Source organism: Penicillium griseofulvum, assembly GCF_001561935.1.
Source record: "Penicillium griseofulvum strain PG3 chromosome Unknown contig_84, whole genome shotgun sequence".
NCBI classification, from domain to species: domain Eukaryota; kingdom Fungi; phylum Ascomycota; class Eurotiomycetes; order Eurotiales; family Aspergillaceae; genus Penicillium; species Penicillium griseofulvum.
The window spans coordinates 1,867,556-1,892,822 of NW_024467475.1; the positions used below are offsets into that span (position 1 = coordinate 1,867,556).

Sequence of the window (25,267 nt, forward strand, 5' to 3'; positions counted from 1 at the left end):
ACAATCTTTTTTTCCACTTTGCTTTTATTACCAACCTAACTCGGAGAAGCTTCTCGAGATGGTGATGCTCCTGTCGATAGACTCCACTTTCATGCCGATTTTTTATATGCATAATTTGTATGCTCCTAGCGCCTATTCAACAGTTGTACTATGAACACATAATGGTGGCAATGGGTCCGGTTTTTCTTAAAAAAACAGTGGGGAACGGATGAATTGAAGACAAACTGGGCCGACGGAGACAGCCATATTCGGCAGGAAAACCGTGACCCTCGGCATACCAAAGGGAAATAATTGTTGATTATTATACAAGCCGATAAAAGCAATGATTGTTAAGCAACGTAGATGTTCGTCATTATAGAATAAAACTGGTATAGAGGTATATCTTGGACCATTATACATTGACCTATGAGTTACTATATCCGGTTAGCTTTTAGTGTTCCCGGCTTAGCGCCTTGATACCCTGTAACCTTCTTACCCTGTAACCTTGTCAACCTCTCTCTCGCCCCATAAAAGATATGACCTCGCCCTTTTAATCTCTTTTCTCCTCTTAACTCCTCTACCTTGTACGGAGTACTTATCGACCCCTTTCTGGTATCCCCGGCCACTCCGACTGCAAACCCATGCCCTGATCACAGCGTCACCTATCGAATGGAGAAGTGGCTGATAGTGCGGGCAGGGCAATGATTATTCCCGAGGGAATGTCCTAATTTGTGTGCAGTCAATGAATTCAATACGAAGTAGAGGGAAAAATTGTAAAACGGCCAGGTCGTGCACGAGACAGATGAGGCAGATCTGGCATGCATCGCGACGTGGGGGTCCAAACGGAAAGGTTACCGATGTGCCCGAAGGGTCATTGGCAGAAATCCTGGAAATGCGCATTATAATCACGACATATCACGCGGCGAGTATCATGTGAGATATCATGAAAGACGGCCCCTGAATAATAATCTGGGGTAAACAAAGAGATTTGGTGTTTGACGCCATGTCCAAACGACGTCTTCTTCGGCGAGAAGTCACCTACTCAGATGTAAAAGATGAGGAACTCAACATCCTCCCCCAGCTTGACTATTATGCTAAACAGGTTCAATTTTTTACTCACCTTCGCGATAAAAGCGACTGGATGAGGGCAGTTGTTGCCCATCATTTAAACTTGAGTTCACCCGATGTATGCGAAGTTTCGGCAATTGAAGATTGGCTTCATGGTAGCTTCAATCTCTGCGTGCCGATAACCATTGGCAGCCAGCAAAACAAGCGAGTTCTTCTCCGGTTCCCTCTGCCTTACCGTGTCGGTGAGGCCTACAATCCTGGTAATGGCGACGAGAAAATCCGCTGCGAAGTAGGGACCTATGCTTGGCTGCAAGAGAATTGTTCAGAAATACCAATACCCCAGCTTTATGGCTTTGCCTTATCGTCCGGGGAAGTGGTATGTAGCGAATAAATCCTGGTGTCCAGGAGAACCCACTAATCCTTGCCAGTTTACTCTTCTCGGATGTTTGCCTTTATTCTCTCGTTATCTCTGTCTCGCCCGCCAGAAACTTCTATCGTGGCTGGGGAAACCTATTCCATCAAATTATACCCGTCATCAGTACAGCAACGCTATTTCCATTGGGGGGCTGGCCGATATTGGCTACATTCTGGTCGAGTTTATCGACGAAACACGAGGAGCGATGCTCTCCAATACGTGGAAGGAAGGGCGACATGACCTGAAGCTACGAACAACCCTTTTCCATGATATTTCTCGAATTTTTCTTAGTCTCTCTCGAACACCGCCCCCCAAAATTGGCTCGCTAACAATCGACAGCTATGGGTTTTTGAATATTGCAAATCGACCGCTTTCAATTGAAATACAGCCGCTAGAGAATGAAGGGATACCCACCGATATACCTCGTGATTATACCTACTCAACTGTTGACTCATACGTGATTGATATATTGGGAGCTCACGATAACCGATTTCGCCATCAACCAAATGCTGTTAATCATATCGGAGACTGTGCTTACCAGCTCTCCACGTTAACTGCTTTGCGAACAGTTTTTCAGTCAATTTACAATCGGAGTTTTCGAAGAGGTCCATTTGTGCTTTGTTTCACCGACCTCCACCAAAGCAACATCTTTGTCGATGAGCAATGGCATATAAAATGTCTCGTGGATCTTGAATGGGCCTGCTCCCGACCAATCGAAATGATGATACCTCCCTTCTGGCTTACAGACCAGGGCGTGGATGAGATTGTTCCTGCGGAATACGATCTCGTCCGTCGAGAATTCATGGAGGCTCTAGTCACCGAGGAGGAACTGACTCAGCAGAAGAATCATGATGGATCTACACCGTTGCGTCTCTCAGGGATTATGAATCGTGCGTGGGAATCGGGTGCATTCTGGTACACAGTGGGGATGTTAAGTCCCTCGGGGATGTTCTACATCTTCAACCACCACATCAAGCCTTTATTTTGTAAGGAAAAGTACGATGATGAGTTTGGTATCATCATGCCTTTCTCTTCGAAAAGAACGTGGGAAGTATAGCAGGCCGCAAGCTTGCGGACAAAGAGAAATACGACAAACATCTTCGGCGCGCCTTTGAGCACTATGCGGACTATCTGTCTAAATGATTGTTTCTCTTTCCCTTCGTCGTTCGAAACCTGCTCATGGACTGCTTCGTCTAAAGCTCCCATGATTCTTTTCTTCTGGTTCCCGTCCCTCTTATTTTATGCCGCCACTCCCGAGGAGCTGAGCTGGTCAGTGTAGCTTGAGAGTAGGTCCTGTTACTTTTACTATACCTTGAGGTCATTAAATTGAAAGAGCGATATTTGTGGTGATTTTACAGGCGTTGAGTAGTCTGCCTCGGGTAGGAAGAGCGCTAGATTGTTGAGTATTACGAATACTGCATGTAACCAGCGTCGATTTCATCCTTGTAACCGCTATCATTATTTCGCTGAGACACTCGCTTTAAGGAAATTATGTATTAAGTACATGAGTATATAGTCATCGCCAGAATATGTATGAGCAGTCCAAACCGAAAATGCGCGAAAATGAATACATCTAACCATGTCCAGGGATAATCTAAGCCTTGCCAGCGAGTGCGCCAGCGGCCTTATCAATGAAGTAGTGCTTGCCCTTGATCATCTTGACCATGAAGCTGAACGGCACGAATCCAAACATCTGACCAGTACCACCAGCTTCACCGACAGGGACGACCATCAAAATGCTATCGCCCTGGTCGTAGGTTTTGATCGCAGCGCCGCCTACAATCGCAGCTTTGAGGTTGGCAGCGGCCACATGCGCCTGCTCCACAGCCTTGAAACTGAGACGCATTGAGTTGTTGGTGATATCACCAGCAGCAAAGATAGGCAGAGCCGACCCATCAGTCGACTGAACGCGCATCTCTTTGTTGACCGTCACCCAGCCGTCCTTGTCCAGGAATTCAGCTGGGATAAAGCTGTTGTTGGGGTTGGCACCGGTAGTGGGGATATACAGGTCAGCCGAAATCTTGTCTCCGCCTTCCAGAGAGACTGTCCAGTTGGAACTATCGTCGGCCGGAGTCTCGACGCCAATAACTCGCTTCGAGGTCACAATCTTGACCTTCTTTTGCTGTAGCATCTTGCGTGCGGCAGAGCTGGCGGATGACTTAAGCATCGGGAGCACGCGATCTGTTGCTGAGATAAGCGTGATCGAGACCTTGCCGGCATTGCCACTTTGTTCCACTGCTTCAGCAAGCTCACCGGCCAGCTCAACGCCGATTGGGCCTGCACCGCCAATCACGATCTCCTTCGCGCCAGCGATGTGTCCCTGTGCTGCTTCGATCAGCTCCTCCATGTCATTCTGGTTCGACGGCTTGAATGGGATGGAGGTGCCGGTGAGCGAGCCAGTGGTGGCAGATGTTGTGCTACCCGAGGCGATAACGAGATAATCATATGATAGAGTCTTGGGCTCGCCCTCGTTGGGTGTCACGGAAACTGTCTTGGCAGCGGGATCGATAGCAGTCGCAACTCCAGGGAGGAACTCAAACGCGTCGGGCCGGTAGCTTGCAAAAGCATCCTTAATTGGGAGCAAATACTGCTGGGGGCGGAAGGCCTTGGGTTTGGCGAGAATGCGTGGGGCAGCAATATTCCAGTAGTAGCTGGTTGAGGGGTTGATCAGCACAACCTTTGCATCGGGTACATCACGAAGCACAGAGTGAGCAATATGAAGGCCTGCAAATGAGCCTCCAATGACGACTATGTCAATAGGTGCCATGATGTAGAGTGGAGTGGACAGGGATGAGTTCCTTGTTTTGTTTTGGAGCAGGGACGGGATGTTTTTATATGTGACAGATTAGATCTCTTATCCACCTTAATGCACTTAATTTCTTACTTCTTGCCCTTCCCTTTTAGTGCATGGACCTCGCCGCTTTTTGATCTCCGGGTAAAATTGAGCACGCCCCTGAACACCCCGGAGTCCGCTCACAAATCATTCCAAAATTATTATATAAGCTGATTAAGCATTCATAACTAATCTCCAGTCCCGGTTGTCTCACATCTGCTGGTGATCATATTCGCAATTTGGTTTGTTCACAGAGGAAGCTCACAGAATAAGATCACAGTGGAGAATTGAATGAACTGAGTACAGCATAAGCCACATCAATAAAATGCATACGAATGCTGCCCATACTATTTCTTCCTTTTGCACGCCCTTGCATCAGGCCAACGATGCTCTAGCCGAGCCTGCACGTCCAAACCCATACATGGCTAATGTAGTTTAATGCAGGCCAAGCCATTGCTCTAGGAACTGCTGGTCTAATGGCTTTATGACCAGGCTTCCTAACGAAGCTCTCTTGGCGGTGACTTGGCAACATATTCCTGGGCAGTGGAATCAACTCTTTATGGCCGCAAATAAAGCATGTTATATCATGCAATCGCAGTAGGTCTACCTCATCGTAAGACTGGCATCTCTTCTTGTTTATTGATAGGCGTGAATTCTTCGCTGGAGGAGCCGAAGGCCCAGCGGACAACGTTGATGAAGAAGAAGACACCGCTGAGGGAGACAACCAATTGGCTTTCTTAAGGGTGCTGTTAGGGAGCCGATCTCGATGTTTCCATTTTGATCAATTATGTTGTTCATTTGAGTGGTGGTGATGGAATGTTGGAAGATGCAGAGACCCAGACTGACGTCCGTTGAAAGATCACCCTCCTCAGTAATTATTGGCTACTTGCATCACGACCGAGCAATCTTGATTCCTTTTTATTCTTCTATATAAATTTCTGGCCCGTCACCGTCATTGCTGCTGGCATTAATTGAGAATGTTAGTTCATGTATAGGCCTCAAACCCTGAAGCAGCACACTAGGGCCTTTCTCAAAGACTATGTAGATAAATATATGTACACATGCATGTATCGACTCATATAACGTGCTGAAACTGCCTGAGAAGACCACCGGAGAGACCGTTGAAGAGACTACTGAAAAGATGTCACAAGGCCACCTATGCAGCCGACTATTCTTGTAGTCAAATAGAGATGTAGAACTTTTTAGACCTAGATAAGTACTAGACTGTCTACCAAGCCCTAGAGGTATGAAAGTACCGCAAATTCTGTGACGGATGGCCTTAAACTCTTTCTCATTTCTTGCCTACTCCTTTCACCATGCCTGGAATGGAACCCCATCTAGTCCTTTCCCATGACTGGTGAAACAATCACCACTCCCTCCGGACTCTATTCTTTACTCCCGTCGCAACTGGATCATCGTCGAAAAACTGAGTGAGCATCCAAGCCCTGTTACTCCAGAGGACTTACGCTATGGCATGATCTTGTATATGCCGTTGGAGATATCCTTGTGGCCTTGCAGGTGCCGAGCAAATTCTCAGCTTCCTACGTATTTACAAACAAATCCCTGTGACTGGCATCGAAGTTGACAGCTCGAGCGTTCGACAGGCACAGGCCTCGAAGCCATACCACGTGGAGCTGGATGCCTTGAAGCCTCTCACCGAAAATGGGTGCACTGCTACCCCTGCTTTTCTCGGGTATCGAATCGACAAGTAGGACGCAAATTATCTTGGAAAAGGAAGACCACCTCAAATAGTAGCTTATTTACAAACAAATATTATGATCAGAGGCTTCTCTGTTGGTAAAATCACACCCAAATCTGTAGCATTGGCTTCCGGGTGGCGATGGCATGAGATGTCGACATGCCAATAGCCCTCCATATGCTCATGAAAACCCAGAAAACGAAAGAGTACTACCAAGCTCAAAGACACCCTCATCCTTCTTGACGTGTTCCTTGACCAATTCCTCTCTCAGCTCGAGTGCCTCTCCCATATCCATTTGCGTCGCAGACTCAGCGCCGTCGCCTTTGATCCAATCAGGCTGCTGGGGTGGAACGTTCCATGTAGAGCAAAGCCGGTAGGTCGGATCGACAAGAGACAAAGTGAGAAAACGGCAGTGACCGGGCTTGCTCTTGTCCTGAAGCTGTAATGGGCCCGTTTGGTGCTGGAAAGCGTTAGGGAAGGAGATTAGGCGACCCGGAGGCATTTTAACCTCACCGAGTTGGGGATTGTCCTCCGACCGGGATTTTCGTTCTCCCATAGACAAGAGGAAATAAAGACGGATCGACGATATTCACCACAGCTGACTCTGACTTCTCCCGAATGGCTTGCTGAGATAACAGCCCGACAAAATCCGACAGCTGTTAAATCAGATCAGAAGAGATCGCCGTATCGGATTTACAGACGCCACTCCTCGTATTGAAGACGACCAAGCGGCCGTCTCGGTCGAACTGTCGTGCCTTGTCTTGCAACTCTTGCAAGCACCAGTCCCATGTTTTGTCATTGATCAGCGACGACGATGCAATGGCGTCTTCTCGCCATTGAGTGATAATTTGCTGGTCAAAGATGGCACGGTGCCAATCCGGTCGGTCGGTGATGGTATTGATTATATTCAGCATGGCCAGTTCTTTGGCCGTGAGAATGGGACCATACCAGAGTCATTTGCCCCCGTGGCGAATCGATCTCGGGAGAGTAACACATTTATGGGAAGATCATGGAGGCCGGGGACTCTTAGCGAGGTTGTTTTATTATCCAAGGGAGTTTAATGACCCAGTCATTCTCCAGTGAAATGGTGACTTAGGCTAGGAATGAAGAAGACCGAAGAAACCTTTAAGAATAACATGACAGAAGGCATCAGACCATACATCTCCAGTAATAGGGTAAAGCCATCAAAAAGTCGCGAAGTAAACAGTGGGGTATATTGCTTCTTCGGTTGTGGAGTATTGGAGGTCCACTGGTAGATTGAGTGCTTAGTGAGTCCGAGCCCGTACTGAAATTTACTCAGCCTTAGCGCCCTCATAAAAGCGGCGGCAGTTAGGATGGGAAAGCCCCACAGGAATTGAAGTATATTGACATATTATGAGATTCTTAGAAAAAAAAGTGTTGGTCAGCGACCTCGAAATTTCTAATCACTTACAAACCCCTTGCTTGTCAAGCTCTACCTTAGGGTTTACTTTTGAACCTTGAAGAGTTTGGCATGTTTGACCTGTTTGTTTGACACGTGAAAGTGGGACCTATAGAAGGCGGCATCTATGTATGGACTAAAGGTACATATGATGTCTTTTCAGTGGTCTTCCCAGTGGCATGTTTAATAGTCTTCTCAGATATCATTCTTCTTAAATAGGTCGACGGCGCAAAAAGGCGGAAAAAGGCTTAATTCGTGCAAACGAACATCTAGGTACTTTGGTTTGGCCCAATATTTCGGAGGTCTTGTACAACATCAAAAACATGAGGGAAAGATATCTAATTATGCATGGCATCGATAAAGCCATAGATCATATGCTTCAAGCTAGCCCCGCAAAACTATTTATTAGTGTCAGCTACTTCCAAGTTGACGCAACATTCAAGCGGGTCGAAGTCTTTCCATAGAGACTACCAACACGAGCATACTATGAGTGAGAACCAGTGTATGTTGCTGGGACATGGATGGAGTACATAAAAGAAGATGGCCATTTTTCCGTGATTCGTAGGTTACTCCCACACGGTTACCACGTAAACACCTCGCGACCATTCTCTCTGTCTGTATGCCATCCTACCAACATTGCCCAGGTAAATTCATGGCTTGATCACATCAATGGGTTAGATTGATCGCAACAAAGTTCACCCGACCTCAGTCAAAACATGGTAGGTCTGACATCCATATTTAAAGGAGAAATATCTATAATTCTCAGCCTTTTCAAAACCATGTTCGAGTATGCAACTCTTTCCAATGTCGTTTAGTTTGATTGGTTTGTGTAGATTTGGCAGATTTTGGCAGATTTGCCATGTTTGCCGTGTTTGCCGTGTTTGCCACAATTGTTTACAATTTTCCCCTATCTCGGGATGTTATCTATCGATAAGGATCATGTGACCCCGTAATTATTTTTGCGCTTCTCCTTGGGGCGCCCCGAGTACAATTTGCAGTTTTATCATTCCCCCATCCCATTTTTCCATAGCATTAATCATGATGCTTGGTACAGTTCGCCGATTTGGCGTTTCCCACGCGCTGCGCGCTACTACGCCTCGCTCAATCTCAGCGCGGTTCGCTACCCAGCTGCCGAAATGGCAATCTCCTTCTACTCTTTCATCTGCTGTTGCAACCAGATCGCTTCATGCATCTTTCCCGAGGATGTCTGCGGCTACTGCGGAGGCAGTTGCTGAGGAGATCGAGCCCTCCAAGCCTGCGATTATCACAGAGTTTGCCGACCTGGCGTCGGGGAATCTCATTCACAACTCGATTATTAAAAACATCATTCAATCTGACCGGATGAACCTCAAGACTATGACCGAGGTGCAGTCTCTTACTCTCCACGAGATTGTTAAGGGCGATGATATGTAAGTTATGGACAGATTTGCCTTCACATTGATTGGTCCGCTAACGCGCGAATTTTCAGCCTCGCCCAGGCCAAAACAGGAACCGGAAAGACACTTGCTTTCCTTGTCCCCACTCTGCAGAACATTTTGAATGACCCCAGTGTCGATTTGTCCAGGGTTGGCCGCCGCTCGGGCAGAACTGGCCCTTCGGAAATCCGTGCTCTTATCATCTCCCCTACCCGTGAACTTGCGGAACAGATTGCAGTTGAGGCTAGAAAGGTTGCATTTGGCACTGGTCTTATTGTTCAGACCGCTGTTGGTGGCACCCAGAAGCGTGCTGGTCTTGCCAAGATTCAACAGGAGGGCTGCCATCTGCTTATCGGCACCCCCGGTCGTCTCAAGGACATCCTCTCGGACCCCTGGACTGGTGTCTCTGCCCCCAAGTTGAACACTCTGATTCTCGATGAGGCAGACCGTCTTTTGGACCAGGGTTTCGCTCCTGATATTGAAGAGATCCAGACCATGCTTCCCAACCCCACACAGGTGGACCGCCAGACACTCATGTTCTCAGCCACCGTTCCCAGAGAAGTTATGCAGATGGTTCGCCAGACCCTGAAGCCTAACTTCAAGCACGTCAACACCGTTCGTGAGGATGAAGTCCCCACCCACGTCAGAGTGCCCCAGAAGCTTGTCTACACACGCGGTCTTGAGAACAACTTGCCCGCCCTCCTCGAGCTCGCTCAGAACTGGCAAGCGCGCCGTGATAACGGCGAGCAGCTGCGTCCTTTCAAGGCCATCGCCTACTTCAACTCCACCGCTGAGACCAAGGTTTCCGCCGATGCTTTCAACGCCATTGCCCGCTCTCCCGAGTTCCGCAAGTCTGGTATGAACAACATGAGAATGCTCGAGATTAACTCCCGTCTCTCGCAGGCTCTCCGCACTCGCGCCGCAGATAGCTTCCGCAGGGCTCGCGAGGGTATCTTGTTCTCTTCCGACGTGACTGCTCGTGGTATGGATTTCCCCGATGTCACCCACGTCATTCAAGTTGGTGTTCCCCGTGACCGCGAGACCTACATTCACCGTCTCGGCCGTACAGCTCGTGCCGGCAAGGAGGGTGAAGGCTGGCTGTTCATGCACAGAGCCGAACAGGATGTCTACCGCAAGCGTCTGGGTCGTCTCCCATTGAAGGTGCACGAAGGCTTGGAATCTGCCGATGCAGATCTTTCCCAGACCTTCTCTAACGACACACCTGTTGGCCAGATCATCAACAAGATTAACGAGGGTCTCGCCCAGTGTGACGGTGCCACCAAGGTCAAGTCCTACATGGGCCAGCTTGGTACAACCACTGGTAACTTCAACAGCAAGCGTGAGGCCATCCAGGCACTCAACCAGATGTTCACCATTGGATACAACATGCACACCCTCCCTGAACTCAGCCCCAAGTTGATGCAGCAAATGGGTCTCAACAAGCTTGACGGTGTCAGCGCAGGTGACGGCTCCCGCCAACGTCGCGAGGGCGGATTCTCCCGCGGTGGTGACCGTGGTGGCCGTGGTGGCTTCTCTCGCGGTGGTGACCGTGGTGGTTTCTCCCGTGGTGATCGTGGTGAGCGTGGTTTCGCCCCTCGTGGTGGTGACCGCGGCTTCTCTCGCGGCGGTGATCGTGGCGGTTTCTCCCGTGGCGGTGACCGTGGCGAGCGTGGTTTCTCCCGTGGTGACCGTGGTGACCGCGGCTCATCGCGTCCTCGCCGCTCTTTCGACGAAGACTCTTTCCGTTTCTAAATTTGAGTTGAATCAGAGATCAACTCTTGCCAGCCGCGCTGGCATTCATTATTGATCTGGTATTTCGGACAGCAAGGTTGCTATCCGGTACCAGATCATCCAAAAGTGAAAAGAAGAAGCATCCATTCTGGCATTGGGCGGCGTTCTCCCATCTCTTTTTTCGTGTACTATACACTGGGTGCTCTGTGTTTCTAATTTAGACTTCTCTCCTCCTTGTCTTATATACTCCGGTTGTTCTGCGGGATTATTTTCTGGATATGAAGTTCTGACCTTCACCTTTGATTTCATGTATACTATCTTCTAGTCTGCCATTCTATCCAGGACTCAATTTTAATTGACACAACATCTACCGAAATATAAAGCAGAAAACACTTAGCCCCTCTAACCAGATCCATTTTCGAGACATCTAAATCGTTGAATATGGGACAAAAAGGAACCTTTATATCACACCCAAGTATATCGCAATATGAACGAAACAGTCACTTACTCGTGAGAAAAAAACCCAAACAAAAAAGAAAAAAAGAGACACACTTAATCACGAGCGATCATGTGGTCTCTGGCAGGACCAGTACCGATCCACTTGATAGGGACACCACCAATCTCACGCTCAATGAACTCGATGTAAGCACGAGCATTAGCAGGCAAATCCTCGTAACGCTGGATACCCATAGTGTTCGACTTCCATCCAGGCAGAGTAACATACTCGACCTGAATCTTCTCGACGACATTAGGATCCGCAGGGAAAGTGCCCGTAGTGCGCTTTCCATCCGGCAAGATATAAGCAACACCAACCTTGATCTCATCAAAGTCATCAAGGATATCAAGTTTAGTCAAGTTCAGCGCGGTGTAGTGGTTGATAGCGTGCGAGTAGCGGCACAGAACAAGATCCAACCATCCACAGCGACGACGACGACCAGTAGTCACGCCGAACTCGCGTCCAACCTTCTGCAGCTTCTCGCCGACTTCGTTGAGCTGTTCGCTGGGGAAAGGTCCGGAGCCAACACGCGTCGTGTAGGCCTTCACAACGCCGATAACGGACTTGATGCTGGCGGGGTTCAGGGCAAGGGCCTGCACGGCGCCGCCGAGACCGGTCGATGAGGAGGTTACGTAGGGGTATGTGCCGTGGTCAAGGTCGAGCATGAGGGCGTTGGCGCCTTCGACGAGTGTGTTGGGCGAGTTCTTGTGCTCCTGCAGGAACTCGAGCTGGTCGACGATGTAGGGCTTGAGAAGGGTGCGGTATTCCTATATATTGTTAGTGGTGCTTTTGAGCAAAAACAGGGATTTGTCCATGTCGCGCCATGGGGGCTTTTTTTGTCATGGAAAGAAAATGACCGGGTTTCATGCGTACCTTGAACCGTGCAAGCTCCTCCTCAACATCGTATGCAAGTTCGCCGAACCGTGTGCGGTAGGAGGTATCCAAGGTGCGCAGCTTGCGCTCGAAGGTAGCCTCGTCCAGGATCTCGCCGACGCGAATACCGCGGCGTGCGGCCTTGTCGCTGTAGCAGGGACCGATACCCTTGCCGGTGGTGCCGACCTTGCGGCCACCGAGACCCTTCTCCTCGAGACCGTCGACGACGGAGTGCAGGTCGAGACAGACGTGTGCGCGGTCTGAGACGAAGATGCGCTGTGCGGCGCCCTTCAGGCCCTTGGCCTCGATATCAGACAGCTCCTTGAAGAAACTGGGGACGTGGAAGACGGTGCCGGCGCCAATCAGGTTGATACATTTTGGCGAGACGAGACCGGAGGGAAGGATGTGGAAGTCGTAAGTGACATTGTCGTGGACAATGGTGTGGCCGGCATCTGAAAACGGGTTGGTCAGTCACTGTCTGGCTTTTTGGGCCTATTCGAAATCTTCAAGGGATTGCAATGCGAATTGAACGTACTGTGGCCGCCAGCTGCGCGGCAGCAAAGCGTCGCGTCCTGCGACAGCATGTCTGTGATCTTCCCCTTTCCTGTTCGGTTGTTAGCATATCCAGTGTCTCCCTTGGGGTCTTGTTCGTACCTTCATCTCCCCATTGACTGCCTAGAACGATTGAAACCATGATTGCACGCTTGACTCAACAAATTCCACGATCAATTGGATGGTGGGGTACGTTCGAAGGTAAAAGAGAATATGTCTGGAGCCGACAGCGGGGCCAAGATCAGGTTTGCCGGTGTGATTTTTCTGGGCAAAATTGACCAACAATTTGTTGTTAGGGAGTATACTAGGGATTTCTATTTTCACTATACTAAATTGCGCTATTTCCTTCTTAATAAATTTCCTCTCCCAGTGAGTCAGACCAATTTTCCGCAAATTCCCGTTGTCACACATCCGGCGGGGTGGCGGGGCTGCCCTGCAGCCTTAGTGCCTTGTTGCCGTGATGCCTTAATTTATATTGGTGCCTCAGGCCTCAAGGGTTAGGGCAAGGGCTCCTATATAACTAATCTTTGATGCCTCTTGGATACATACATGTACCCATATTGCATCTACTCTTCCATTTGAGCTGACCTGCTGAGAGAAAGGTCAATAAGCAGATGCCCTATCCTCTAAACAATTAAGAAAGAGAGCAAGAAAGAAAGCAAATATCTAGACATTTAGACCCAATGCCTAGACTTAGTTAATAAACTACATACAATCCTTAGTACTCAACAAATAAGTCCATTCAATGGAAAGCCGAAATGGCATATCCATGTATGATAAGAATCCCGGGTATTCACGAAAACACCAAGTCATTATGCATCGCAAAAAAAGTGTAGAAGACATCAGTAGAAGTGAAGAGAAAAATTGACAAGCCAGAAGGGAGGAAACATGTCAGATTAAATCAGAGAGTATAGCTGAAGACACAGCTTTACCCCCTTTATCATGAAAAAGGCTCATGACTTAAGCCACCTTTCCACCATCTCGAATCCATTCTCTCAATCGGCCAAGATCAAGGATGCATTCCCGGTGCATCTCACAGGCAACTTCCCAATGCTTGCGCACTTGGATGTCCTCCTCGATACCACGGAGATAAGCACTGAAGCCACCCTTGCTGCTACCAGGGACGAGGAATTCGTCAATGTGATAATCATCGAAATCCTTCTTGGCTGGCTCGTCGATGCTATCGTCATCTGCGCCATTGAGTTTGAGACGGGTCGAGTCCCCAACGGCACTGATCCAACCGGGTGAAAGACCGGTTTCGTTTGCTTGTTGGCGCGCGTTGAAGTGTGTGAGCATGCGGCCGTTGAACGCGTTCCATTCATGCATGTATGCCCCCATTGCTGAAACGTACCAGTTCCATTTTTCCCTAGGCAGGACGAGGTGCTTAGAGGTTGGTCCTAGGAAGACTGGTTTGGGAGCCCAGGGTCGCTTGGGAGGGTTTGGGAGTTCAAGCGCGCGGGGGCGGATGTCGCTTTTTGTGGCTCTTTGCTGCTTGGCTTGGGATTCGAATGGGAGAGTGGTGTGGAAGTCTTCTAGGTTTTCGATACCTCCGCCGCTCGGATTGGTGAATGGCACAGTATTGCGGAGATTATCGAGGTTAAATAGAGGGGCACGGGGTTCTGTGCTTTGAGGCTTTGGCTTCTTGACTGGGGGTGCATCTGGCGCAGTCGAAGCTAAATCGGGATGGCTGCCACTGCTTGGTCTTTCTCCTGGTACTTTGGATGGCATACTCGGAGGAGTGGAAAGGTCATAATCAAGGTCCATCTCTTCAACTTCCGGTGCTGCTGTCCCAGTTGGCATATGAGCATGGCCATTGACAGTTTCTTTGGCTTCTTCTGCTTCGGTAGCAACACTTGCCGGCTGCGGAGCACTCCGTACTTTGACGCCTGCTCTGGGCTGCTTCTTGGGACTACGGGGCGGCGCAGCATTTGCTTGTTTAGCTTTCTCGGCCTCTGGCAAATTCCACGAGAGGTTTCGAAGCTGCTCAGACCACGAATCTGCAGAGAACTTTGCCTGTGCAAAGGGGGTTGGGGGTTGTGGCTGCTGCTGTGACTGTGAAGCTTGATAAAGAGGCGTGGAGCCGAAAGGATTTGGAAGTGGGGATCTAGTCGACGATGTTTGCGTCGGGCCGTTTCGAAGGCTTGTACGCCCACGGCTGTGCGAGGCAGGCGATCTCGGAAGAGATTCCTTGCTTGGTGAAGCAGATCCTAGGAAATCAAACTGACCCAAATGATCCCGCCAATCATCAGCAGAAAACTTCTTGTGCAAGTCACTTGTGCTGCTACGACCATATGCGGCAGATTGGGGCCTTGGTGTATTGTTTGCCGAGTCGGTGCTGTAACGGGGTTTTATCAGATAAGGCAGACCAACTTGAAAAGAGGTGTGTGGAACATACTTGAGAGGCGAGGAAGAGCCCGACAGGTTGGGCTTCTGCTCCGATCGATACGAGCTTTTGGGGAAAGCAGCACTATCCGAGGTATGTCCTTTGAGGCCGTCCATGTCAGCAGGGGTACGTTGATGAGGGAAATAATGCCGATGGCGTGAACAGAGATCGTCGCTATCATCTGATAGCTCGATGTTTGGAAACCATAGTGAGCGGAGGAAGGAAGTGTAGTCCATACCATTTCCAGCGCTTGCTGTTCCTGTGTTATAGAAATCGGCAAACTTTTGGTGTGGCCCGAGTCGACTCTTTGGCACAGCCTTCGGTTTGGGCAGAGCCTCTCCTCCTTCACTTGAGCTGGTAGAGTCATAGTTATTGGGATTCCGCCTGGGCGAAGGGCTGGCGCTACGGTATCTCCCAGATCGGCCAGAGGCAGGACTGCTTTTACCTGTATGTGTGTTTTGATTGGAGGAACCCGAAGGGGTTCGCATGGTCGCGGAACGTCCTAACCCAGTGCTTGAAAAGAAAGTCCTCTCACCCTTGCCCGCCTGGGCGTAGCTTCTGCTGGGCCGTTCGAACTCCGGGGTGTATGAATGGCGAGGTTGGGGTCCAGGCTCGGGTGATGCCGGTTTCTTCGCAGTTGGGGGCACCGCAGGCTTGAAGTATTGGCTGCTCATCCGCTCGGTCCGACTGTTATTGCTATAAGCAGAGGTGTTGCGAGCCATCGGTTCGTCTCCTCCAGCGGCTCCTGGCGCAAAGCCCTGCTTCTTCTTGAAAGACTGCGCGTTGGAATGGGAATTGTGAGCTTCAAATGCAGATTTAGGCCGGGTAGCCTGTGCAGACGCGCCGAAGGGATGACGCTGTGCCCCAGGAACTGGGATACCACCCGTGGCACGACCAGTTGCAGGATCGAAGCCCTGCCATCCAGGCGCCTGAGCTCCTCTCATATTATTAAATCCACGGAATGCATCCGCTCTTGTTTGCGCATTGTCCTGTTGTTTGAACTGTTGCGGACCGGCACGAGCGTGGGATGCATATCGTCGGGCGCCAGCCGATGGAGTAGTTGGGCTCGGTTTCGCGTACTGTGAATTTGCAGAGGCCGAGGCAGTTGGTGTAGGGCGAGGAGGATAGGTGGGAGGTTGTGTTTTCCGCTGTGTATTCGCCTTGGCCGGTCCGTAGCACTTGCCATAGCCCGCGCGTAAACGATCCGTGTCGTACTTAAGTCGTAGTGAGGGGTCACTGAGGATCTCGTTGGCGGCCTGGATGGCCTGGAATTTAGCGTTGAATTCGACTTCTCGTCCGGGGTTTCTGTCTGGGTGATATTTGAGTGCTTTCCTTCCAAGTTAGCAATCACCCCTCACTTCATGACACAGCTGCAAAACTAACCTAGTTTTCTGAATTGCTTCTTGATGTCTTCGGCCTCCGCGCTGGGCTGGAGCCCAAGGTCCGCATAGTAATCCTTGCGCACGTCTGATTTCACCATGTTGTCCGTGGGTTTCCGAACTTATGGAGTCGTGTTTGGCTCAAATCGCATAATCGGTGTTCAAGTAAACAATGGGGTGTCCCACGCATGTCCAGGCATAGAAGGTTAATCTAAAAGTAAGGTGAGATAAAAAAAAAGCACGTTGCACCACGGCAGGGCGTTTTAAACAAGACCAGACAAGCACCAAAAACAAATGCTATGTCCTGCAATCCCAGTAAATGCAATGTCTCATAAAATGTTAAAAGGAAGGGGAAAAGAAAAAAGAAAAGAGCCTCGTATGCTCCGCGGTCTCGGTTGGCCGCAGGGTCCACCCCGAAAAGCGCTAGTCAAAGCTCGGCTGAGAAACAATACGCAAAGTGTCAGGTTTGTAGTGGAAGTGGTCTTTTCTCAGTGAGGCCGGAATGAGGCGGGGGAGTAGAATAGAAATCGGAGATAGTGGGCACCTGATTTTCAAGATCAGGCAGTTGGGTCCAAGCGCTAATCGGAGTGAAGCAGCCAACAAGAAGAGTTTGTGTAAATGTCAGTGGAGAGTGGTGTGTTGGGGGGGGAAAAAGGCGGGAGTGTTTGTTTTGACGTTGCTGCCCGAGGCACATCTGCAAGGTTATACTATCTTGATCTTCCAGGGTTGTTAACCCCCCTTGATGATTTAATTCCTTAATCTTTTGTATAGTGTATTTGTATATGGTATCAAATAATCAAAGGGCCTATACACCCTTGCTAGAAGTCCTTTGAGAAAAGGCATACAGGGGATATGAAAGGAAAGCAAAAGATACTCAAAAAGAAATGGAAGAAACAACAGACATCCTAGACATCTCCTCCAGATGCGCCAGCCCCAGAACCACCAAAGAAATAGCCTTCCAGAAGATCGTAATTGGGATTCTCACTCCAGTCATGCTGGAAGTCCATCGCCATACCAAAACCAAGATCGATTCCGACATTCTGACCCAGGTTGGAACCCAAAGGCATACCCATCGTATTATAATCAGGATTGGCTTCGCCTTCCACATTACCGTGGCCGTCGGCATCACCAGACCCAAAATCCAAGAAATCAAGGCTCATCCCCTGTGGAGCTTCCGAGTCGGCAGACGGTAAACCATGAGTGTGAGTGTTACTACCGGGAGAGCCACTATGCTGGGGCGAGTTCGCGTAGTAAAACTGCTGCTGTGGTTGTGGGGAGTTTGTGTTCTCGTACTTGAGATAGTAATCAATCGATGGATTATAAGCCCGGGACTGGTCTGCTGTGAAGTTGGGGGCCATCGATTCTGACTGAGGGTATGTCCCTCCGGGTCTGCTTTCGGGTCGAGGATGGTCGGATAAGGGGGTATTATCGTTGAAGAGATCAGCCAAGTTCATGTCGAACTTGGGGACGGGACGAGATGGGCGTGTCTGCGTCGCTCGTCGGGTTTGCCCTTGGCCTGCGCGGGGTCGCTGGTCCATGGGCTGCCGCGGCCGGCCGTGATAGAGTGAGCCGGCGGTCGATGTGGTGTGGACACGACTGATGTCTACTTGTGATCCGAATCCGGTCGTCGATAGACACATTTGGACAGTTGCTTTGCTCATGCGCTCGAACGCGTCCCGGCATGCTTCAGCCGGTGGGCATTTGTGCATCAGGTCGCCCAGAACAGAAGTTGCGGCGAGAACGGTGAAGTCGACTTCGTCGAGGGTCTAAGGAAAGCGAATGTTAGAATAAGCGCAAACCTAAATTCCAGTGGTACGTACTAGGCGGCTTCGAACCAAAGGCGAATGCCAAATGGCATATAAGAAGGAAATTCCTAATATAGTGTCAGTATTAAACCTTGTAAGTGACGAATAAAACGCAAACTGACCAGCCATGAAAATGTGATGCGTAGCAAGGTAGGTATAATTCACCAACCGCACTCTATGTAATTGGCGATAGATGCGAATGACCTTCTGACCAGCCTCGGCAACATTAAGATAGACATGATCTTCCTCGTCGCCCTCATCGGGGTTAGAAAAGGACGGACTAGAAACGTCATCCGCAGGAGTGAGCTCTCCTGCCAACTCAGCAGGAACTGTCAAGCTCTGCTGGTACAGTAAAATGATAGCTTGCCAGTAATTCAGCTCAAGCAACTCGATGGAGAATCTCACGCCTGTTTCCGGCCGTGTCGGTGCAGTATCTTGCCACTCGACTAATCGGCGATGCACATCATGGCGCCACGAGCGGAACGAGTCAAAGCCCTGCAGGAAAGGGGAGGAGAGCTCCGAGTGAGGAAGAATAACAGCACCAGGGCCTCTCCTCCGCACAGCACGCGCCTGTTGGTACTGGAGGACATCATGAATCTCAGATTGGAGAAGTCGCAGTTTGAAATAATGGAATGCGACATGCTTATATGTCGGGGCCCCGTCCGGTGGTGTCACAAGACCGGACTTGGTGATGTATTTATCGTCCATAATAGACGGGAATTCTGTGCTGATGGCCTGATCGCTTATGCCGAATGGCCGTCCCACACACGTGGCTACCAGACGATCAAAGCTATAGACGCACCACCACAACCGCCGGCGAATATCACGTACCCATTCGCGTCGTCCGCGTTCACGAGCATCGATCCGTGACTGTGCTTGGTTGCCATCTTTTGTTGCAGAATCAATGCCTGCTCCATCCTCGTAATGGAGCCCAAGGTCGACAGCTAAGCGAGTGGCCACACCGACGATATACCAGAGACCAGGAGCAACGGGTCGTAATAGGGCAAAGCTAGCTAGAAGGAGCACTGCCTGCAGCTCTTCCAATCCACCAAAGCCCTCACTCGAGGACGAGCCAAGGAACGATTCCAAATGAACGATTGCCGAGGCATGGTATTCCTCTGGCTGGTACTGATGGCTCGATAGTCTCTGTCTCTTCGTCCCAGACGAGGGCTGGTCACGGTTACTTCGATTCTCATCATCAGACTTCTGAGGCTTATCATCAAAGATGATACCAGCGCCAATAGCAAACACGATATTAAGCACATAAAGCGCGCGCGCAGAACGCTTCTTCTCTTCTAACAAATATGTCTTATCCAACAGCTCCATGAAATCTTCCCGGTGGAGAATCGGCATCTGAGGATTCGCATGTTCAAAGTAAAGATCGACCAGCCGTTCAGCCAGCTCCCGGTCCGGGAAAGTCGCGCATTTCATCATCGGCCTCGTCTGCAGTCCAAAGAAGGAATCGCGCATACTACTCCCTCCCCCAGCAGTGCCAGCAGCACTCTGAGGCAATCGATCGCTCGCTCGAACCTGTGCCCGCTCCGGCATATTACCGGGAAGTGAGCTCCTCACCGCAGCGAAGACAACACGGGCGAACGAAATCCCCGATGTCGACCCTAGATATCGCGGGTCGGAAGTGCCTTGTACAGAGACCATGCCGATATTTGAAACCAGATTATGCAGGCGCCAATTTTCCTCGTTAGCGGGGTCATCGTCCGCATCGCGATTATCCCCCTCTCCTTTCCGCTCCAGTCGTGCATTTTCTTTATTCTTCCACTGCCTTTTCTCCGCCGCTGACCCCTCCCCGGTCTGACCGTCGGAACCGGACCGAGTTGGCGCGGTGTCGCCATCAGCCTCGACCTTGATAGCCTCCTCTTCGTCGAAAGGGACGGCCTTTTTAAATTCAATGTTGTTGTCTGCTAATTGTTTTTCAAGATGCGCCACGCGCGACTCCAGGAAATACACGTAGCTACGCGGAATCTCCCGCTTTGTTATGGGGTCGTATCCGACGCAGCGCACGCCGGCCTTCTCGCAGGACTGGCAGCGCGGGAGGCGCTGGTCGCAGCGGTTCTTGCGCAGTCGACAGCGATTACATGCGGAGACATTTCGAAATGAGGAGGAAGCGGACGAGGGGGTGACTGTTGAATGGGCGGGTGAGGTGGAGGACACACCCGCCGGGGCGGAGTTGGTCGCGGGATTGGTCGCGGGGTCGGTCTGCGTTGGAGTGTCGGAGGGATGTGGTCTCTTCTTGCCTGAAGAGACTGGTGATAATGGGGAGGAAGGGCTAGGCATTGTGAGAACCGAGTGAGAGCCGCAGAGTCGCGATCATCTCTTGGTGGAGTTTTGCGGGGACTGCGGTCGGGAAATGCGGTCTAACTCCCCAGACCAGATCAACATGATAAGATCACGGAATACTTTGACGTTCGTCTGAAGTGTTTATTCGGCAATTGGAGGTTCTTGTGCCGTACCAAATACCAAAATCGAAGGAGAGATTGGCTTGAAATGGAGATCTGGGGACAGCTTCAAAGCTCCGGGATTAGATTATCTGAAATGATTGCACAAGCCCATAGACGAAACCGAGAATATAAGAAAAACATGTACAGAAGTAGTTGTTCTGGTGAAGTTGAGAAATTGAGTTGCCCTCGGGAAGAGCGGCTTTCCCATTGATAGATAAGCCGAGATAAAAGGAGTTTGATGGACTTCTAACTGGAATTTGATATAGCTTCATCTAGGAGATTTGGTGGACCTCACTATCAGAAGTACATAAGACATTGAATATATGGGGACGTATAGAGAACAGGGGATTTAAACATGTGAGGGCTTAACCGGGTATTGACATGTGCTTATCCTGTGAAATAGACAACATTGAAAGACTACGAGATGATGTTGATAGAGACAACGACGGTAATATTGAGCAAGTCCGCAGTATACTCTAACAAAGATATGATCTTCGAGAGATCAAAACAAAAAAACAACAATAGCCTCCCAGATGCACATGAATATAGTCATAATATAACCTGTTGATGCTCCAAGATAACATGAAAAGCAGAGACCCAAAATTTTATGCTTCTGCATATGCAATGCAACCATCTATAAATGCGCCGTTTCCCGATCTCAAAGAAAAGTCATGAGAATGAAATAGCAAAATGAGGTATCATGATGAGGGGAAAGATGAAAAACAAAAGGACGAAAAAACAAAACGAAAAGAAATACCAAAAAAAAAACCAACTCGCGCCTCAGCGCTGAAATAAAGACACCTTTCCAGAAGGGTGAAGAGAAAGTAATGGAGAGAAGGTAAAAAGGTGATGCTGCAAAAGCAAGCTTCACAGTTTGATATCGGTATCATGAGAGATATCGCCTTGAAGTTTGGGGAAGTTGTCGACGGCGTTCAAGTTGAGTTGAGAGATGTCAAAGTCATGGTCGACACTAGAACGCAAGGAAAGCAACCGCTGCTCTTCCTCTGGCAACTCGTCAGAGACCTGCTGGTTTCCGAAGTCCGAGAGCACTTCACGCTTCATCTCTGACTCGCTGACCTCAGTCTGACGAGTCTTGAAGCGCTCAGGCTCCGGAGATTCCTCCATCCAGAAACTTTGGATGGCGCCGATCAGGCAGACAAGACCGCATGCCCACCAGGCCAGCACGGAGTATCCACTATCGAGACCCTTGGAGTGGAGTAGACCGGTGATAGTCGGACCAAAGGCTCGGCTGAGACTGGCAGTTGAGGCGGCAACGCCGTTGATAGATCCCAGTACTTTAGAAGACGGGGCGGCATTGGCCAAGAGGATGGCAGTAGCTGGGAAAGCGATGACATGGAATGTGATCTTGCTGATCAAGGACACATAAACGGCGAGCATTTGAAGCTTGGCCGGAAGAAGGACTAGGTAGGGTACAGCGAGGTAGAGAGGGGGCCATACAAACAAAACGAAGCGGAAGGTGCGCAGAGTACCAAAGTGCTTGACGACAAATGGAAACAGCCACAGTTGGGCGATCATCGAGTACACGCCTTGCACAGCGAGCATAAACCCGATGGTCTTCGTGGCCATTCCCAGTCCGCCGGTAAACTTGAGGGGTAGCACTACGTCGTCATCGGATCTTGGTGTACTCAGTAAGACTGGCATCAGCTGATCAAACGAAACACTGTGGCTGAAAGAGGGCAATGCATGTCAGTAAGTAAGTTTAGACGTATCGGGCAGAGAAGGGTGTGGCGTTGCAGAGCGGGGGAGGAGCCAACTCACTATGCAAGAATTCCGTAAGCAACTATAGCGAGTATGACTTGTCGGGTAAAGGCCTTGGGCGCGGGGCTCTTCTGCCCCTCCAAATCACAATCAGGCGAAGCGCCATCAACGGGACGCAGGCAAGGCGATGATTCGGCCGTTTCGTATCCAGGCGGTGCATCAAAGTACTTCTCCTTGACGTCGGAATTATCGGGAAGCTGCACGCGCGAGCCCCAACATAGATTGACCAACCAGTGGCCGAGTTCAAGACCGGGGTCACGTCGATGCTTCTTCTCCGGGTGTGTCTCCTCCAAAAACAGGAAACCGACCACGATTCCACAAACCAGCACGGTGATGCAAACGAGGTTGGGCAGCAGGAACGGGAATTTATCCCACAGCGTGTTGCGTGCGAAGAGGACCGGGTAGTTGTCGCAGGGTTGGGCCAAAGCGCCGCCCATAGCCGGTCCAATGATTGATCCTAAACACCACACGAAAGGCATAATCGAATAAGCTCGTGGCTGGTGCTCTTTCTTCGTCACGATCTCCGCAACCGTCGTCTGGAGAACCCCGATATTTCCATTCAACATGCCGCCCAGAGCGCGCGCAATCATCGCCGTGGCCAAGTTGGGCGCAAACCCGAATACCACCATGCTGATGGCCGTGCCCACAAGGCCCATGATGAGTACTGGCTTACGACCAATCCGGTCACTCATACGTCCCCAAAACATGCCCGCAGAAAACTCGGCAAAGGTGAATGAGGAGGTGATCATGCCGGCGTACAGTGCGATCTGGCGGTCGTTATCCGTCACATGGAATGATTCCACCATGTGATACACGTATGGGAAAATTGACATGAAAGCAATTGGTTCACAGATTCGAACAAGAGCTACATCACTTTCGTCAGCAATCAAGATCATATATTGCGGCGCATTTTGCGGCTACATCTTTTTTTTGGTCTTTTTTTCATAGTTCGAACAAAAGTACCACTTACCTAAGATGAATAGTTGCCGAATTGGGAATGTCGAGAAGTCATCACCAGAGCCATTGCGGGAACGTCTGCCCTGTAAACAGGCTGGTCGTTGAAACATTGTGAAAGTTGAAAAAAAGAAGATCGAAATGAGCAGCAGACAGGGGATTTCAAGAGAGGTTTCAAGAGACCCCACTTCCCTTTTGGATTGTATAGCTCAGAAGTAAAAAAGAAAAAGGAAGAGGAACAAAGTACCAGATCAAGGTGCTTTTGTTTCCCTTAATTTTCCCCGGATGTAAAAGGGAGAGAATGTAATAGTGTAATTGGAGCAAGGAGCAGCGTCTTTTTGATTTTAGGGCTTCAGCATTGCTCCCCCTGCGGTTGGAAATTCTATGAGATCTCAAGGAAGATATGAGACAGCTGCAAGGGAGTCCGGAGAGTTTAAAGATGTCAAAAGTAGATCGAAGAGAAAGTTCAAAAGAAGAAAAAAATCTGATGGGGAAAGGGGAAGTTATTATATCTTAACAGTGGATAGGTCTATAGAAATATGATCAGGCGCCAAAGAACTAAAACGTCAACCGTTCAGCATCACAACTGAACATTTCGGTTACAGCTGTACATGCAGTTGACAAACATTGGATCAGGATACAGACGAAAGTGGGTCATTTTATTTTTCTTTATTTTTGATTTTATTTTATTTTATATTTTATTTTTTTGTATTTTAAATGTAAAATACTTAATTTTTTTGGTTTTTCTATGTGGATCTGTAGAAACCTGACATTTCCATTTAAGAAGAGTAGGGGGAAGCGGAAGAATCCCCCCGGAGGCAAGGAAAGGGGGTGGAACCAATGGGAAGAAATTGGTACATCGTCATTCATATTTTTTATATATATATTTTTTTTATATTTGATGTATTGAACTTATTTTATTTGAATTTACTTTGTACTCAAAAGTGTGTACTCAAAGGAAACATATTGTCCGAATTCTTAAGGGGGAAGGGAAATTGATATGAATCAGATCAGATTTTTTAGAGAAAAAAAAAAAAAATAGAAAGTTTCTTCTTATTCGACAGATCCCCCAGATCCAAAGAGAAAACAAAAAGAAAAAAAAAAAAACAAAAGACCCACGGTCCTGAACATCGGGCCCCCGGGGAACGGCATTAGGGCTAGCAGACGCTAGATGTTTTTATGAAGATCGATTATCCCAGAACTGTGGTTTTAGTGTGAATTAGTGAGATGATAGATCTCGCCTTATAGATATCTTTTACGCCTCATTTCAAATCATTTTAATTAAATTTTTCTTCTTTTACTTTTCTTATTGTAAAATCATATCGTCATACTCTCTCCACCCAGGAAAATTCCAAGTTACCCACTTCCAGAGATGATCAGGAGAGATGGATGGAGTACGGAGAGTACTCTAATAAGTCGGGAACCAGCTGATTGGGTCAATATGGTAATGTTTAAGGTATAGTAGAACAAGATGCGGTGAACCCCCGTAGTACTCTCCCTCAAAGCGAAACTCCAATATTGAGTATCCCGTCTATTGTTTCATTGTTGAACGTTAACCGTTTTTCAAGTCCCCAAACCCAAAATACAAAGTTTTAAATCCCGTATAAGATGGAGATGTAAGATGAGTTGAAACTAGTATAGAAGACATATTGAAACCGGAGTACTACTCCGTACACACCGTACCAGTAGTAAAATAGATTTGAATTTTAAGACCTTCGAGAAGACTCCAAAGAATCAGCTGAGCTTGTCAGAAATTCACCGACACTCCCGAGCCCAATCTATTGGCCGTTAGGCGTTGATCGGCGACAGGGGAAAACAATGCCACCCCTTTCCCTCCCCCCCCCCCCCTTATAAAGATATCAGCCATTGTGGCGAAGCTGAGCGGATGGCTGCACCGTCATGCCGCACGAACTACATTCTTGTCTGTACTTTGTCTGTTTAAATCGTACTTTTTTTTTGATCTCAAAAATGGAATCTATCGAAAAAGTCGGTAAAGTGCCGACCCAACAAGAAGGGACTGCATACCGTAA

General features: G+C 49.1%; 7 protein-coding genes across 7 annotated transcripts; 2 read left to right on the forward strand and 5 right to left on the reverse strand.

The window, feature by feature from the left end:
- Positions 1–982: 982 nt before the first annotated feature.
- Positions 983–2,519, forward strand: PGRI_052290 (uncharacterized protein; the record flags this gene model as incomplete). The annotated part of the gene is made up of 2 exons (XM_040792942.1): positions 983–1,423; positions 1,476–2,519. 2 exons carry the CDS (start codon positions 983–985, stop codon positions 2,517–2,519), a joined length of 1,485 nt encoding a protein of 494 aa, XP_040644909.1.
- A 537-nt stretch (positions 2,520–3,056) lies between these two features.
- On the reverse strand, positions 3,057–4,229 carry PGRI_052300 (NAD(P)/FAD-dependent oxidoreductase; the record flags this gene model as incomplete). The annotated part of the gene is made up of 1 exon (XM_040792943.1): positions 3,057–4,229. One exon carries the CDS (start codon positions 4,227–4,229, stop codon positions 3,057–3,059), a length of 1,173 nt encoding a protein of 390 aa, XP_040644910.1.
- A 1,946-nt stretch (positions 4,230–6,175) lies between these two features.
- On the reverse strand, positions 6,176–6,908 carry PGRI_052310 (uncharacterized protein; the record flags this gene model as incomplete). The annotated part of the gene is made up of 3 exons (XM_040792944.1): positions 6,176–6,454; positions 6,531–6,650; positions 6,696–6,908. 3 exons carry the CDS (start codon positions 6,906–6,908, stop codon positions 6,176–6,178), a joined length of 612 nt encoding a protein of 203 aa, XP_040644911.1.
- A 1,544-nt stretch (positions 6,909–8,452) lies between these two features.
- Positions 8,453–10,581, forward strand: helA (putative DEAD box RNA helicase HelA; the record flags this gene model as incomplete). The annotated part of the gene is made up of 2 exons (XM_040792945.1): positions 8,453–8,823; positions 8,883–10,581. The coding sequence occupies 2 exons, from the start codon at positions 8,453–8,455 to the stop codon at positions 10,579–10,581; spliced, it is 2,070 nt and encodes a 689-aa protein (XP_040644912.1).
- A 531-nt stretch (positions 10,582–11,112) lies between these two features.
- On the reverse strand, positions 11,113–12,623 carry adB (adenylosuccinate synthase ADE12; the record flags this gene model as incomplete). Its single annotated transcript, XM_040792946.1, has 4 exons — positions 11,113–11,823; positions 11,930–12,381; positions 12,465–12,533; positions 12,584–12,623. The coding sequence occupies 4 exons, from the start codon at positions 12,621–12,623 to the stop codon at positions 11,113–11,115; spliced, it is 1,272 nt and encodes a 423-aa protein (XP_040644913.1).
- An 818-nt stretch (positions 12,624–13,441) lies between these two features.
- PGRI_052340 (uncharacterized protein) lies at positions 13,442–16,344 on the reverse strand (the record flags this gene model as incomplete). Its single annotated transcript, XM_040792947.1, has 3 exons — positions 13,442–14,816; positions 14,877–16,191; positions 16,248–16,344. The coding sequence occupies 3 exons, from the start codon at positions 16,342–16,344 to the stop codon at positions 13,442–13,444; spliced, it is 2,787 nt and encodes a 928-aa protein (XP_040644914.1).
- Positions 16,345–17,148: 804 nt separating this feature from the next.
- Positions 17,149–20,340, reverse strand: PGRI_052350 (Zn(II)2Cys6 transcription factor; the record flags this gene model as incomplete). The annotated part of the gene is made up of 3 exons (XM_040792948.1): positions 17,149–18,009; positions 18,064–18,116; positions 18,171–20,340. The coding sequence occupies 3 exons, from the start codon at positions 20,338–20,340 to the stop codon at positions 17,149–17,151; spliced, it is 3,084 nt and encodes a 1,027-aa protein (XP_040644915.1).
- Positions 20,341–25,267: the final 4,927 nt, after the last annotated feature.